At 44.2% G+C, this 17,032-nt stretch overlaps 1 protein-coding gene across 1 annotated transcript in view; it reads left to right on the top strand.

The window, feature by feature from the left end:
• Positions 1-17,032, top strand: part of adamtsl4 (ADAMTS-like 4) — a 35,077-nt gene that overhangs the window by 15,332 nt on the left and 2,713 nt on the right. The window contains exons 5-16 of the mRNA XM_041943126.1: positions 3,540-3,642; positions 10,263-10,402; positions 10,876-11,080; positions 11,566-11,750; positions 13,240-13,405; positions 13,967-14,227; positions 14,422-14,551; positions 14,972-15,176; positions 15,756-15,929; positions 16,015-16,194; positions 16,539-16,718; positions 16,854-17,001. Of these exons, the coding sequence (XP_041799060.1) occupies positions 3,540-3,642; positions 10,263-10,402; positions 10,876-11,080; positions 11,566-11,750; positions 13,240-13,405; positions 13,967-14,227; positions 14,422-14,551; positions 14,972-15,176; positions 15,756-15,929; positions 16,015-16,194; positions 16,539-16,718; positions 16,854-17,001 (2,077 nt within the window). The remainder of the gene's footprint in view (positions 1-3,539; positions 3,643-10,262; positions 10,403-10,875; positions 11,081-11,565; positions 11,751-13,239; positions 13,406-13,966; positions 14,228-14,421; positions 14,552-14,971; positions 15,177-15,755; positions 15,930-16,014; positions 16,195-16,538; positions 16,719-16,853; positions 17,002-17,032) is intronic.

Consider the following 17,032-nt stretch of genomic DNA (forward strand, 5'->3'; position numbering starts at 1 on the left):
ATTACTTCAGTGAGCATAACAAGCTGATTGATCGCCATGTGGAGCGTAAATGATCACCACAACTACAGAAACAAGATCCAAGTAGTTAACCAAAAAGGAAATGTATCAACTTTTTAATCATCATTATTTACTCTATATATAGCACTGGGTGTTGTTTTACATTTCTCAATACAGGCATCGTTACGACATCTGGGTTTGGGTGCCAATACCAATTTTTTTTTCAATGCATCATTTTGACAGTTTTTATTTAACAAAAGAAGCTGAAGTCATCAAATGTCGAACAAGCATTCTTACAAAAACTTTGCTGAAATAAAACCATCTGAAATACATGAACAAAATCATAAATACGAACAGACATGTGATACCTGCTTCTGGTACATTACAGATGCAAACCATGGAACTGTAACATCCCCATTCTGGTTTCAGTCAGGGACCTTTGCTGCATGTCAAACCCTTCTCTTCCCTCATATCCTGTCTGTATCTACAGTGACTCTGAAAAAAATAAAGGCAAAAGGCCAATAAATAAAAAAGACAGCTGCTTGTCATGATGAACCAGAGTCCAGAGAGATATTTAACATTCTTAGGAATGTTATCGGACTGTTTACAGTCCAGTTAGGACTACATTTTCTAAAACATTTAGAAAGCTGTTTTTGTATGTTGCTAAGTGATTGAATGGTTTTCACTCTGTTTGGTACTTGTGGTTTTGGTCGTTTTGATTTCATCCACAGGCCCAGGCCCATCCTCGCTGCACCTCTCTCCTTCCATCGCCCCCCTCTTTAAGGATTTTGCTTCTGTAAAAGCCATCTCTCTCTCTTTTCTCTGCCCTCCTAGCCCCATTCAAAACTGCCACTCTCTCTTTCCCTCCCCATCCTGTCAGTCCACCCCTCCCCTCTCTTTCTCTTCACTCTCCCCTTTCGCCGTTATGGGGAGACCCCTGAACCCTGCACTCACAGTAAACAAGGGAGCACAAAAGTATACCAGTCCTTACAATAACACACAAATTCTCCTGCTGTGAACACGTCTTCTCTCTTTCTCTTTTACTCTCACTTCACCTCCCCTCCCTCTGTCCTCCACTCAGTCCATTAGCCTCCCTCTGTTTTTACACACCCTAAACTCTTTTGGGAGGAGAATCCACTCGCCCTGTTGCTCTCATACAGTCACCAATGCATGACTGCACACACTTGACTTTTTCTTACATTCCCTCTTTTCGTTTTACATTCCCGTTTTTGTCTTTTATGGAAGCTCTTTCTTCCTGTCTCTTTTACTGTACTGCAGCATCTCATTGCTGCACAAACACCATCCTCATCTATGTGTGTGTGTGTCTGGGGGCGGTTATCCACACTTGTTTACAGCCTTACAGGCCAACACACATGCACAGATACACAGAAACTATCCAGTTTGAAATGGGGCCCGACATGTTTATGTCCAACAGAAATATTTACAGCCATCACCGACCACTTTTCACACACACATCCAGGCAGATTTACACGGTGACTTGAAAACATCAGGTCACATGCGTACACTGACTTTCAAGCGCCCACATACACTTGCGTATTCAGTGGTTGGAGCCTGAAAGCACTCACGTATAAGAGGCTTAAACCAAACTATAACATATCGCCTCTAATTAAGACCAAAATGAGTCTGTTTCAGTAGTGTGAAACTGTGGCGGAGTGTACCACATAAAGTTTCATGAGCTGCTTTCACACTTCGCCAGAACAGAAACAGCAGATGATCCTTATGAATGCCTTGTGACATGACAGCCGCATACCTTCACACAAACACAACACTGTGAAAATGTGAAATGCAGTCCATGCTTTGACACTTTATCCATGAGAGGCTTTTAGTTACACTTTGTCGCCGAGGCTGGTTCACATGGGAAATGTCGATATGTGTGTGTGTGTGTGTAAACTTGACTGCTCTCTTGCTCTTGTCTGTCCCAGATGAGTGACTTGGAACTTTACAGCTGTTTGTGACAGCTGTGTGTGTGTGAAGAGAGATTCAGAAAAAAAAGAAAGAAAAAGAGGAACGAATCAAAGAAAGAGAGGAGTGAAAGACAAGAAGATTGTGGAGCTGACAGAGATTCGAGTTGCAAGGAAATCTGAGAGCTCAGTGTGCGGCATGCAAGAGTGTGTATGTGTGTGTGTGTGTGTGTGTGTGGGAGCCAGCTGTATATCAGAGGGCTGTAAACTCAGTGGGTTTTTGACCAGACAGGAGGGTTGTGGCTTCCCACAGTAATCATACCTGATGAAGCTGAGTGTGTGTGTGTGTGTGTGCAGTGGTGGAAGAAGTATTCAGATCCTGAGCTTTGCCCCATTCTAATTAAGTAAAGGCCCTGCAATCAACAAGTTACTCAAATGTTAATGTTATTAAAAATGCGTATTTTAGAAGTATAATCAGCAAAATGTACTATAAGGTTTGTCACATAGTGAAATATTCTCACCACCACTCTCATATCTGTCCATTGAATATGACGCTACTGCTAGCAGCCACTTAGCTTAGCTTAGCACAAAGACTGAAAGCAGGGAAAGCTACCCTGGCTCTGTCCAAAGATAATAAAAATCTGTCTACCAGCATCACTATGATGTTAATTAACAAGCTTTAGAAGTGCTGGTAGGAGGAATTCTTTGCAGATGTGTGCAGCTTTTTGCAGCTTAGCAGTAGCTTCGTATTATATATTACTATTATGTTTTTAATACTGATGCATCAACACCTTAATTTGAAAGCTGATCAGTAGCTATAGCTGTCAGATAAATGAGTAATGAATGAGTAAGAAGACTAAACTATTGTGATCTAATGGAGCTGCTAGGTAAAAAAGTCTTGGGATCACCAAAGTCATGAGGGTTCATCATCTGGTGATGATGAATGTATCTACCAGATTTCACTGCAATCCATCCATCAGTTGTTGAGATACTTCATTCTGGATGGAAATACTCAAGTAAAGTATCAGCACCTCAGAATTGTATTCTGTGTATCCCTGTGCCGTGGTGAGTCCAGTATGAACCAGCAGAGTCCAGTCTGCCTGATGTTTCTGCTGTTTAAGTGCAGGTATGCTAAAACTCTTTCTACCGTACGGCTCCGCAAGGACGAGCACACGCTGGACATGTGCTCACACTCACACTCACACGCACACATGCTCACACAAACACGTGCTCACACAGTCACTCACAGTCTGTGGTCATGCACTGAAAGCCATGGTGAATTTATGTGAGCAGCCGCTTCCAGAGAATCTATTATTTCCATATGGTCCTAATACACTCGCCCACTGCCAAAAGCAGCATGGAGACTACATGCGTGTGTGTGTGTGTGTTAGAGCATGGCGTGTTTGCATTTACCTCTATGATCTCAAATTAATCTTCCCCTTCATTATTAGCTGATTTTCTTTGCCTTTTACTCACAACAGTCCACTCCACCCTCACGTCTCCAGAGACTTGGAGAGAAACAACCAGTGGTTTCATAGCTGGGTGATTTCATACGAGCTCAATGCGCGGCACTGCTTTTTAAAACATTTCTCTCTGTCTCTCTGTGTTTCTGTCCTGCAGGTGTGTGGAGGAGGTGCATTGGAGTCCAGAGCAGAGCAGTGTGCAGCCTTTAACACCCAGGAGTTCATGGGTCGCCTCTACAACTGGGAACCTTTCACTGAGGGTGAGGAGGGAGTTAACACACACACACACACGGTAGTTTAGGGTTTAGCTGCACCGCGCTTGTATGTGATAATAGGCTTATAGCAAGAATTATATGCTGGGGAGGGGGGGCGGCGAAAAAGCGTCAGTGAAATGTGTTTTTAAGTGAGTTAAATGTTGTTCTGGTATTAGTGTACGTTGGCAGGCCTCCACCACATGCCCTACCCACCACAATCCCTCCTCTCATTGGACCAGGCCTGCAGTTCATGTTGCGTCGAGGGTGGCGAGAGTCAAGGGGAAAAGAGAATGACTGGAACTCAATCTGCTTTTATTCTCTGCACAAAACGCTCTCCCTCCTCTCTTTTTCCTCTCATTTGTCCAACATCTCCCTTCCTCTCCTGCCAAGCTTCTCCTCCCAGCTCTGACTAAGCACACAGATTCCAACTGAGTGAGATAAAGACAGAGCGAAAGAAAGACAGTGAAAGGGAGGCGAGAGGTGATGGGATGCAAGTGTTGTGTCACATGACCACTGGGAGCGAAGGGAGACGACGTGGCTTGTGTGTGTGTGTGTGTGTGTGTGTGTGTGTGTGTGTGTGTGTGTGTGTGCGTATGTGTGTGTGTGCGCTCGTCTTTAATTCTCCTCCCTCAACGTGCGAGCCTGTCCGTGTGTGGTGGTGCATGTTTGTTTACTTTCTCTTGAAGTGTACAATAGTTCAGCGCAGTGGAGATTCTGTCTATTTATCTTTGTTTTCCAGTGCTGGGGGGAAAGTCAGAGGAAGAAAGAAAACACTAAACAGATATTTGAGGAATTTGATAGAGAGAATATTACAAGCAGGGGGATCCGGGGAGTGAGAGAATGAAGGAGGGAAAGAGAGCAGAGAGAAACACAGCTGGGAGACGAAATCAACAGTTTTGTCATTGCACTTAGACATAAACGTGCACAAGCTGCTGTGTATTTACAGTATGAGTCTATGTTGTGCATGCATGTCTGTCTGTCTGTCTGTATGCACTGGTGATTACTGTATCAGCTGCCTGTAGCTCCTCAGCACACACTGTTAGAGCCAGACACACTGATCAGCACCCACATACACGAGTTTGCTTGTATTCAGTCGTCAAACGATACGCACTTGTCCAAATACACACAAAACACAAAACTAAAAGCACAAATAAGATCTTAAGAAGAACAACAGAGGATAAAAACACTGAAAGTAAAAGCTGCACTAGGCAATATTTTATATGAACACTTCAAAATGACTTTATCTAAACAAGTTAAATGAACCCTTAGTGTTTGTATCCCAGGTCATGCTTCTGTTTTCTGTTTCCTTAGATAGGTTGTGACATATCTTTGGGCAGCTTTGGGTCCTAGATTCCAGTCCACTGACCAGCTTTGGTCCTTTCCGTGTGGAGTTTGCATGTTGTTCCCGTGCATGAATTTCTCCTGCAAAGAGGAGGATAAGACAAGAATGGATACAAATTATGGTGTATGTCATGTCAACAATGTCTTTTGTGATGTGATATATTTTCTGCAAAATTAACCAAGAAGCATTTCTTTGGATAAAGTAAGCTAATGGGAGTTTCTTTTTTATGTAATCCAGTGAATAAAATATCTGAGAAATTAAGGAATGGATTGAACAAAAATCCAATATGCTGTAAAATGGCTCTCCTCATTGATATCCAAAATGTACAACCAGATATTTTGTGTATACGGCTACAATATGGTAAACCTGGAGTGGTAGACAAATGTGTCTTCCAGTATTTATCCATGCATGCAGTATCAATTGCCTGTATATATTAAGAGTGTCTGCCATTATATGTTAGCCCCGTCACAACCTGGCAACCTTTCCTGGACGTACTCAGGTCGCCTCTCATCCAGTATGAGCTGGCCATCCACCTGTGATCCTGCACCCTATAAGCGTTGATAGTTATTGGATGGATCACTTAAGTTATTTCCATAACTGTACGTGCTCTGCTGGTAGAAGCCTTTCTCTAGGGCACACAACACACCTTTGAAGGCTGTACTGATGTGTTTTGGCCTTGTCAGAGCAGCTTAAGTCCAGGCTTGAGGGCAGATCTACACAGTGTATGCTGCACATCTGTACCAGGAGTCATCGGCGGGGTATCAGCAGGAGTCTAACTGTCTGCATAAACACGCAGGGGCTTTCCATTCACCCACCACCCCCATCTGTGTGTGTTTGTGAGGGGAAAGAGTGAGATTACTACTGTATTTATCCTGAATTGAGCGGCTCTTAAATTTTGTCTATCTGCGCGTCCTTGCCCTCTGCTTCACTTGGGCTTAATTTAAACCACCGCGTCCCTGAGATCTGCTGAGAAAAAGGGAGAACTGGACAAAGAGAGGGAGGGTGGGAAGGAAAACAGAGACAACCTCTGATAGCGGGGTAAATCATGCTTCTGGCATTATAAACACACATCTTAGACGCATTACTGTGAGGATTTTTTCTGGATAAAAGAAGCCACCAAATGGCATACATCGCATTTATTGGCAGCTGTGGTATGAGGGGGGCAGATGCAGCACTGTATGTGTCAAAAGTGTTTGCAGATGACGACACGCACTCGATCTGCGCTGGAGATGATCCTTTTCTACTCTGCTAAGTAAACCCTATCGCACTGTTTACTCCAGTCCAGTCCCATTGGCTACAACCCAAACCTTCATATCTAGCTTCCCATCAACACACTGGAGGCTGCGAGGAGTGTGTGTGTTTTGACTTCGAATGGTGTGTTAGTAATTTCTCTCCAGCTGCACTCATCTGTTAGGATCTTTAGGACGGCACTTCATATATTTCCCGTTAGTATTTATGTCTAACCGTGCAATCAGCTTTCGCTGCTTAATTTGTGTGTTGTTTTTTTTTGCCTCCAAGGTGACAGCCCTGTTATGAATGTACTGCAAAGTGTTGTGGCCCATGGTTTGGAACTGGAAGCTTAAACTGTAAAGCTGCCACTGCAGTTGTAAACACAGAATGATTGTCCTGATTCATTTCAGTTGTACTGTTTCCCCCCACGAGCCCAGCTCTGGATAGCAGCACCTCTCCAGCTTTGTAAGCGCTGCACGTGCAGGTGTTGTTTTACTTGAATATTCCCTTTTTTTCAGGCCTTATCCCCTCCCTGCGCACCCATCCTCCCCTCTTCCTGTCCCACTGCCTCTCTCTTTCTCTCTCTCTGTTGGAGTTTGTTTAGATGGAGAGATAGTGGGGAAGTATATTTAGACGACATATATTCCACTGTCTGAGCACTAAGCTCAGAGAGGGAGAGAGGGAGACAGTGGAAGAGAAAGAGTGGCCAGAGATCGAGGCGAAGGGAGAAACGGAGAAGCAGAAAGAAGTCGCAGAGACAAATGAAAGAGAAAGACCAAAAATAGAGAGAAAAATTCAAGGTGATTAGGAGCTGGCGGGTGCTCAAACTTGACTTCAGGGCAGGAGGAGGAGGAGATGGAGAATGAGGGAGATGAGGAGGGAGAATACAGACAGAGAGGCAGTGAGTACATGAGTGGCAACACGTCTCCCACTTTTAGCTCCCCCTCTCTTTTCTGTCACTGTCTCCAGTCTAATCTCTCAAAGATAACTATGACAGGCGGAAAGAGAGAACCAGAGTGGAGAGAGAGAGGGTGGGAACACTGCCTCCCTTTCTCTTCCTTTCTAAATATGTACAGTATATCTGTCCCTCTGCAATTATCAGGCCGAAGCCAAAGAATGGTAGCAAATGAGACAGAAGTTTGGCTTATTTGGGTGGTTTACAGTCGTTACATGCAACTCAGAGATTGTCGTTCTTGTATGAATCAAAATAGGCAGTAAAATCAATAGAAATATTAGATTTTTATGTTTGTATCATTTCTATTTATATCATTTTTATTGTAATATTTATGACAGGAGGCTGCTGAGAGTTTGAGAGAAAATGCTCACACTTTGTTTTTTAAATCAGAGACAAGAAGAGACACCCCTTCATTTCTCTTCTTTCTCTCATTTCCACATTCCACATATACTGATGAAATATTGTTGAATGTTAGTGAGGCTCTTTCCTTTTCCAGTGTTTGATGCGCTCTCTCTGTCGTCGTGTTTCAGAAACATCCACAGAATTCATTCATTTTTTCCAGAAACAAAGTAAACTCTTGATAAGTTTTATCTGTTACTGCTCCTGAAACTCTAAAGTATTGTGTAGCCGATGTTTGCAAATACTGAAGGACCACCACTGCATTTTCAGACTATATTTATAAGCAAATTGATGCACCTAGTAATTCATTACCTTCATCTCCCTACAAACTGTGGGAAGACAAACATCTAGCCCAGGTCAGCCGCTTCACATGTGTGACTTCCTGACCACTTCTAGCCACTTAGTGCAATAAGATACACTTAATGTCCTTAACATATTTGCTCAGGCAAACAGCCGTAACTTGCAAGGCACAAACCTGCATATGGTGTCTCAGTCCAAACGTTTTTGTTTTTTGTCCGCACCCACTTTGTGGCTCTTTTTTGTTATTGAGATGAAGCTTGGTTCACTGAGCCCTCCCACTGAAATTCTCCAAACTGCCTTTGCGCCGTGTTCTTCTCTTTGGCTGGTGTCCTGCTGAAATGAAAACCAACAAAACAATGGAATGAAATTAACAGGTCACTTTTACTAATTCTTCTAATCTGCTATTTGCATTTATGATGACTTGTGTGTGGTGGTGGTGTAGAGATTGATGGAAGGTCAGGGATTCTGTGCATGCATACCGCTTTCCTTTGACTTCACGACATACCTTTTGCCTTCTGTCTTGCACACACGAGGTGAAACCAGGGGTCTGGTATTTGACCTTTACTTTTTGTTCTTTGAAGATGGCAGAGGCTTTGAGTTACTTGCTGATGAGGGATTATTGAACTGGGACAGGAAATCTGTCCATGGTGAAACAATCTTCAGTGTTATTGTATGAAAATTAAGCGCCATTAATGTAATACCAGAACCTCGCTTTACTTTAAAATGTCAAAAATATTTCCCAAAAGAAAGACTTTTTTTTAGAGAAACGCCTATTTTTCAAACTGCTTCAAGGACAGAATAATACGACTGTACAATAGTTTTTGACCACTTTTGGCAAGTCGTTATGCTGTTCATATTTATTCAGAATTGCCACTGAAATATGACACCACGGTGAGAAGTCATAATTTCAGAAGCACAGAATTTGTCCTTTTAACCCCTGAACTCCCAGTAAACCCCTCCCTCCTGTCTGCAGCTAAGTCTCTGACCCCTTACTCACACTATAAGCTCATTTCTTTATATCTCTAAACACATATAAACACACACACCTGCACCAGCTCTGCCTGAGGCCTTTAACCTCCGCTACACCCCTAATCTCTACCCTCAAAGAGGACAAGCAGTGTAGCTTCTCGCTGTCCTCTGCTCTCTTCAATAACTGTTGCTCTATGTCTTTCTCTCTTTTTCCAATTAGTTCAACATTTTGGGAAGTACATGTATACTCTGTCCGTCTATCAAAATTACTGCTGGACAATCAGAACTACATTTTTTTTTTATTCCACAAATTCTTTTGTCTTGTCAAAACCTGTTATGCTAATAGCAGCTGACGTAGCCTCGAGCTGTTACCCTCAAGCAGAGATGAGAAACGGGCTAAAGAGATCTTTAGCTCACTTCTTTCTAACTCCAAACCCCCAAATTTTTTTCATTTTAAAACTTGTAATCAGCCCGACGGTGACTCAGGTGACATCACTTGAGGCAGTTTATCAGTTCTTACACAGCTTCCTCTGGAGCCACAAAGGGCTTTATACTTGAACTCCCCAAAGACCCGTAAACAGACTTTGATATTTAGATGTAGCACACCTGAGCCTTTAGGTACAGAACTGGAGGTGGGATCTATCTTAGCACAGACACTGAAAACAGGGGGAAACAGCTAGCCTGGTTCTGTCCAAAGTTCAAAATTTAGCTAGTGTACCAACACTCTAAAGCTCACTAAATAATAGTGTTTGTGTGTTATCTGTTTTATCCTCGCATCAACAAATGTGTGAAAATTACAATTTGTGGACTAAGAAGCTAGAGGTTATCTCTTCATAGAAAGAAAACACATATTTCCCAAGATGCCGAACTATTCCTTTAAACCTGCCCTACATCCGTCTTACTTTCACTTTTTACTTTTACCACACTGCATTCCCCTGAGAGATCGTCTGTATTCTGCTCATCTATTTGTTTGCCTATTCTCTCGTTACTGAAGGACTTTCATTTCCTCTTTTACCTTGAAGCTTTGTTTTCTCTTGCTTTGATTCTTTTCTACTGTTCTCTCAATCCAAGTACATGTCTCTCTGCTGTGTGTGCCAATGGGTTCCTCACATAAATCAAACCTTCCTCAAGCTTAACACATCTCCTCTGGGTATGCATCTCCTGGGAAGGTGCAGCAGTGAGTGCACTCATACTGTACATTTGAACAACACGGGAAATAGCTAATCACTCTGGTGCTGTCTGACAGTCAGGGGTTATATGGCCTTGCCTCGGTTTCCTGACCACATGGAAAGATGCTCGCCCAGCTGGGTCTTCTCCACGGCAGGCAGATGCACAAAGAAACTGCACACACTCGTGCAGGAGACCTCACAGCCGCACTTAAAACAAACCTATGTGTTGTGCAGTCAACCTCCTTCCCTCTGTGCGTTGCAGTTGGCGTGGACAAGCAGTGCGAGCTGACCTGCAGACCTGCCGGCTATCGCTTCTATGTTCGTCAGGCCGAGCGCGTCAGAGACGGGACCTCCTGCATCAACGTCAGTTCAAACGATGTGTGCGTAGAAGGACGGTGTCTGGTGAGCGCATTTAACTTTGCACGTGTGTGAGATTTTAGCTTCAAGTGAGCCCAAGTCCCTCCTGTCTAGCTGTGGAATGACAAAGTCCAGAACCTGGCTCTCGTCTGGAGGCTGATTTAAGCCTGACATTCAGATTCAGTAGTGTCTCCAAGCTTTTTTTTCTTACCCTACTTTGGGCCTCTTTTCTCTACATCTTTCCCTCCTTCTCTCATTCGCACTCTTGCTTTCTGATTTTGCCCTTATTCCACCCTCCTGTTTCTGGCAGGAATGTGGCCAGCAACAGTTACCAATTTACACAAACAGTGTTGAAATAAACACTGGCAGTGGATGTGAAATGTCAACAAGATCAGAATCAGCCATTCTCTGCTCTGTCCCCGCCCCTCCTCCCACATCTCTCTGGTTCCCCTACCTGACTTTTTCCCCCTCATTGTCTGACCCATGGCTCACATCTTTTCACCTTCTTCTCCTGCCAGACCGAGGGCTGCGATGGGGTGCTGGGCTCCGGTTCTGTCGTTGACAAGTGCGGAGTGTGTGGTGGGAGGGACGCCTCCTGTCGCAAGGTGACGGGAAGCTTCCAAAATGTCACAGTTCCCCTTGGTTACCACAAGATCCTGGACATCCCACCCGGAGCTACATTCATTAACATCACAGAGAGACGGGCCAGCCCTAATTACCTGGGTAAGACCTAACAGACACAAACAAAATCATGTATACACACACATACGTGCAATTTAAGATTTCTTAAATAATACTGGTTGCAGCTCCAGAAAAAGTGAGACTTTGGCGAGGGAATTGCAGATTTGGGAAAGAGATTTGGCCCATGGACATGTGTGTGTGCTGGCTTGGACTAAGACTGTAAATTTTCTGGCCTCACAGACTCCAAGCAGATAAAACCAGTGTTGTTAGAGCCTATAAGGAACCAGTGAAGTGTGTATATGTGTGTCTGAGCGCTTGTCCCACTAGCCCCCTATTTGGTAATTAGACAGCACTCCGAAGTCTGTTTGTCTGTCTGAGAGTGTGTATTTGAGCTCATGGGGGTTTCCCGAGAATTCACCACTATGTAGACTAAACATCAAAATAAGAAAAGAAAGCTTGACTCAAATCTTGCTCCATTCCTCTCATCTACCCCTCTGACACTCCACTCCCAACTCCTATTTCTCCAGCCATGAGGAGTGGCACTGGGGCTTCAGTGGTGAACGGGCGTTGGGCTGTGGACCCTCCAGGAGAGTATCAGGCAGGAGGGACTACCTTCACCTACACCCGACCTAGAGCACAGGCAGAGGGGGAGGAAGAGAGAGGCGAATCCCTCAGGGCTCCAGGACCCACCACCACACAGCTACAGCTGTATGTAAGTACTTGACAACAGGAAGGCATTGATTTTAACCATGTCTGCTCACATGAACCCAGGCATGGTGAAATTAAGTTAATGACAAGAACCCCACACATACACATAGACTCGCATGTGCACACAGAGTATTTCTCTATAACATTGTCTTCAGCCTGAGGCGATGCTCTCCTGCTCTTTGTCAAGATCGTCCAGATAGGCAGCATTATTTTAGCATTATGGTAGGATAAAGACAGCTATACTAAAGCTTAGCCTGAGCCGTATTAGACTATCCAGGGCTTAATAATAACAAGTCTAACCTCAGGCTAAGTTCTTATTAAAGAACAGGAGTCATCTGCAGCTTTGCATCCAATAGCTACAGGACAGGAGGGGGTAAAAATAGCAAGAATCCACAAAAGCCCGAGTTTGATCTCCTCTAGAATCACCTGCATTTTTAAAGCTTAATCGGATTTTGTAGCAAGACATAAAAAGACTAGAATTCTATAACCTTGCCAGAAGCACTGTGAGGCTGTAATGCTCATTACACGCTGGAAAAGAAATGATTTGATGGGATGAACAACGGAAAGAATCAGCCGTCTGTAGAGCCCCGCCATTGGTGGAGCAAAATGATACAGTTTGGCCTATGACAAAGACCAAATCATGCATTTCTGTCTGCATATGGCTACGATCTGATGGTCATCAGTCAGGCTGGCACCATTTCTGTCAACTTTTATGTCGCCATTATAGATTGAATGAATGAATGAATGAACTCTACTGCAGTAGATACTTGTGTGCGCGAAGCAATACTCAAACTATGTTATAGAAAACTCTGACAATTTGGAGTTTATCCCTTCAATCGACATTCTCATCCTTTTTTCGTCTGTTGTTTAACATGTACAAAAACCAGAGGGTAAAAACATTTTTTCTGACTTATCTTACTTATCTTTTCTTTTCTTACAGAGGGTTATGTCTCTAACTTTAATCCCTTTAAACCTTAAACATTGTCATGAGCTGAGGTGACAAAGTTTGGATTGCCAAAATGATTAAGAGTCATCCTCTGGGAACCATGAACCCACCATGTCAATCCTATCCTTTCCTATCCTATAGTTATGGAGATAAGTAACTGTGGACCAAAGTGTTGCATCAACAGATTGAGCTGTATTATGTTGCCATCTCCGGCAAAAAATAGCAGATCAAAATGTTGTTGCCATGGGACTCCAGCTGATTAAGTTTAGCTGACCTTGATTATGTTAAGTCTTGTGGGCTGCAGGGTTTCGTAGTAAGAGGGGTGACACATAGTGACAAGCATACACCCTGTTGAGGCATCCTTGAGCATGACCTCGATTCCCTGCCAGGACCATAATGGCTGTTCTGTAGCTCATCTTGACCTCTAACTTCCCTGTGAAGGAAATGAGACATTTCACTATGGGGATCTGTTTTAGGGTGTTTCTTGTCACTGGCTTCCTTTCACTTCCAGTTCTGTCTGTTCTCTCGCCCTGTTTCACTCTTGCAGATCATTTTCCACAAGGAGAACCCAGGCATCGACTACGACTTTTATGTCCCTGTGGAGAAGAAGGAGGTAGAGAGGGAGAGGCTGATGGAGAGAGAGAGGGAGACACCCAGGGAGGCGCCCAGAGAGAGGCAGAGGGAGCGAGAGCCAGGGAGGGCACCTCTTCGCAGTACGTCCAATGCACGTCAACTACTTCTTCTGTTGGGCTGCTATGTTTCCTGCATGTTCCATGCAGTAGCAGACACCCTGAGTTCTCAAGTCATGTACAGCACATAGTTGACTCTTGTCAGTGTCAGAATTGAACCCTAAATCAAGATCTCAACATTCATTCTTTCCAAATTACTCAAGTAAACACTGCTGCAACCCACGTCCTTGGAGAATGATTGGCGTGTTTATGGATTAGGATGGGTGTGGTTGTGGGCCAAGTGGGAGGGATTATTTTACAAGCGTGTTTGTGTGTTTGTGTATGACCTAGAAGGGAGGCTATCTGGTCCACATGTTCGCTGTCATGAGACCCTGACCTCATCATGACATCATTACACTCTGACTCACTGCCTTCCTCCTATTCTGAATATTTCAACATTCGAGTTTTGCCTCTTTCCTCCCTCTTATCGCTCTTTTCTCCTCCTCCTCCTCCTCCTCATGTCTGTTTCCCAATCTTCGCCTCTCTCTCCCACCTTTCCTGTCCTCTCACTAATTCACTCACATCTATTTTTTTCACCTCCCCCAGGTCCTCTTACTGTGTCAGTGGAAGACCCTCCTCCAGCCCCTCCTCCTGTTTCAGTCCCTTCTTTCCCCTCTTCCTCCTCCTCCTCCGTCTTTTCCCCTCCCTCCTCTGACCGGTGGACACCTGAGAGGTCACGTCCTCGAGGCTCTGCACCCAACAGGAATGCTCGGATCCCCCCTCGCACTGACCTGCCACCGGACACTCAGCCACCATTTGTGTGGAGGAGAGGTGGACTCACTGAGTGTTCTGCCACCTGTGGCAAAGGTTAGATTCTGATGAGCCCTGTAGATTTCATGTTTGTGCCATTTTAAAATTTATTTAAATTAAATACACAAAATGATGCTTACTTACTTTGAATGATGTGATGCCTCCCTCCGCTGGTTGCTGAGTGCAAGTACAAGCAGATGGAACTCACTCAGTGTATCCGTCCATCTCTCTCTCTCTCTCACTCTCCGTAGGTTCTCAGTACCGAGTCGTTCTCTGTATAGACCGCCATACAGACGAGGAAGTCCCAGAGAGGAAATGTGACTCTGCAGCCAAACCTGTTCCTGAGGAGGAACCTTGCAACACACATCCCTGCCCACCATTGTGAGAAAACACACTATTAGCTTGCGGAGATACACACTATATCAATTTATAGCTCTTCAGGAAGTGAAAAAACTGTAAAAAATTTTACATTAGGTCAGATTTCTGACCTAATGTAGCTAATGTACCTGACCTTTTTTCTGTAGAAAAAAAAACATGTAGCAAACTTGTTCAGATTGTCTTTAGTTGGTACCATATTAAAAAAGAGAAGTGTTGATGAAAAGACTGATGGAAACCAGTGGATGGCAGGGAGAAACCAAAACATACAGAAATCTAAAAACCAACATTTGGATGAGGGTTGACATCACAGCCCGTACATGCATACATGATTTATAGTGAGCTGACATCTGCAGGTCATATTGATTTGAGTTGTATTTTTGAAGGCATGTGTGACATAGTGACTGATAGTACCTGTTTCCTCAGCTGGGAGGCCAGTTCATGGTCAGAGTGCAGTGTGTCCTGTGGCCCTGGGGTGCAGCAGAGACAGCTGCAGTGTAGGCAGAGCTTTGGGAACCGCTCCACCATGGTCCATCCACAGCGCTGTGCCAACCTCACCCCACCAGAGTCCACACAGGCGTGTCAGCTCAGCCTCTGCTCCCACTGGGAGGTCAGATCCGAGTGGAGCACGGTAGGTAGACAACACCAGCATGTGACTGGGAAATGCATCTGCAAATGGGTCTGCGTGCATGGTTGAAAAAGAAAAGAAAAAAGAGGCCAAGTGATGTATCACAGGATCTGCAAACTTAACACAGACTGAAAGAGGGAGAGTGGGTGGAGTTGGGTTAAAATAAGCAAGAGTGTTTGTATGCATGGAGTTCTCTTTAATTGGGGCATGGTACTTTGAAATTATGGCACTGTGGCTCTGTCATAAATTTTAAAATTCCTTCTTTAGTTTTAGTTTCTGTGCCATGGGTTGGGTTGCCATAAATCATTTTTTAAGACGGTGGTTAATTAAAGTTTTTCAATTAATCACTTTTGGGTAAACTTAAAAGTTCTAAAAGATATTAATCATAAGAAAAGCACACAGTTTCAACCAACCAACAACTGTTTCTAGTTTTACTGCGGCGCAGCTAACTTCCCTTTCAGAGCACATGAAGGATTTATTGATTGATAAACGACCATCAAGCCTTTTTCTTAACTACTCTTATGCCTTGTCTTTCATCTATATATACTTATTCGTGTTTTTCTCCTCTCAATTTTGTCATAGTGCTCAGTGGACTGTGGAGTTGGGAGGAGGACGAGGAGTGTGCGCTGCATCAGCGATCAGGGCAACATCGTGAACGACAAGGAGTGCAACTCCAGGGTCCGCCCACAAGGAAGTGAAGAGTGCAACATGGGGCCGTGTGTAACCAACTGGTACTTCACTGACTGGTCCAACACTGTGAGTAACACACAGAAGCGAAGGAAAAAAACATTCACAGCACTTAACAGTAATCCTCAACATGATCTTCCACTTTGTCCCTCAGTGTTCGGCACAGTGTGGCCCCGGGGTGCAGAGGAGGGAGGTGGTATGTCTCACTCAAGGAGGGATCAGGGAGGGCGGAGGAGGAGGCGACTGTGTTGGGGAGAAACCGGCAGAGATGAAGGCCTGCAACGGGGGTCCCTGTGTACCAACAAGCATGTGGTACAGCAGCCCCTGGACACAGGTGGGATTGAGGGGATGAAGATTGAATGAAACAAATGAAGGAAAATAGATTTGAGGAGTAGAATGTGTTGTTTTTCATTGTGTCATCATGTTAAAAAAAATGGTCACTTGTCTTCATGACCAAAATGCTGCATTTTCAATGAAGTTGCTGAGTGTTCAGGAATTCAGAGTTTCCTTTCTATACATTTTGACTGCCCCAGAGTAACTTTAATAAGTAATTTCTGTAGTCTTTTTTATCATATTATTGAATTCTTTTGGTGTTTTTTGTGTGGTTGTTTTAGAGTAAAAGATCATTAGTACACAGCTACTGTATTCCCGATGAATAGATTTATTTTCTTTTTCCAGTGTAATGTCCCATGTGGGAATGGAACTCAGCGACGAGACATCATTTGTGTCCAGAAGACGGGGAATGATTTTACTGTCGCACCAGCCAGTGAGTGTGCACATCTGGACAAGCCCGCCACGGTCCAAGAGTGTGAGGTGGGAGAGTGTGAGCCGCAGTGGTTCACGACGGAGTGGAGCGCGGTGAGCAACAGTGGGATGGGGAGCGGGATCTGAGGATGAAATGTTCGAAAGAAAAATGATGTGACAGAACAATCATCTCAGGACAACTTTAATTTGTAACCGTGTTCTTTATGCTCTCTCTGATTTTGTTCTCAGTGCTCACGTTCTTGTGGAAGAGGCCTACAAATGAGGGAGGTTCGGTGTCTAACACCAGACAAAAAGCACAGCCATGAGTGCGATTTGATCACCAAACCTGAACAGGAGCAAATCTGCAACACAATACCCTGCAGTCCACAAGTCTCAGGTTGGTGTGTGTGGCAGTGTATTCATGCTCG

Source organism: Chelmon rostratus, chromosome 8 (assembly GCF_017976325.1).
Source record: "Chelmon rostratus isolate fCheRos1 chromosome 8, fCheRos1.pri, whole genome shotgun sequence".
Taxonomy (NCBI): domain Eukaryota; kingdom Metazoa; phylum Chordata; class Actinopteri; order Chaetodontiformes; family Chaetodontidae; genus Chelmon; species Chelmon rostratus.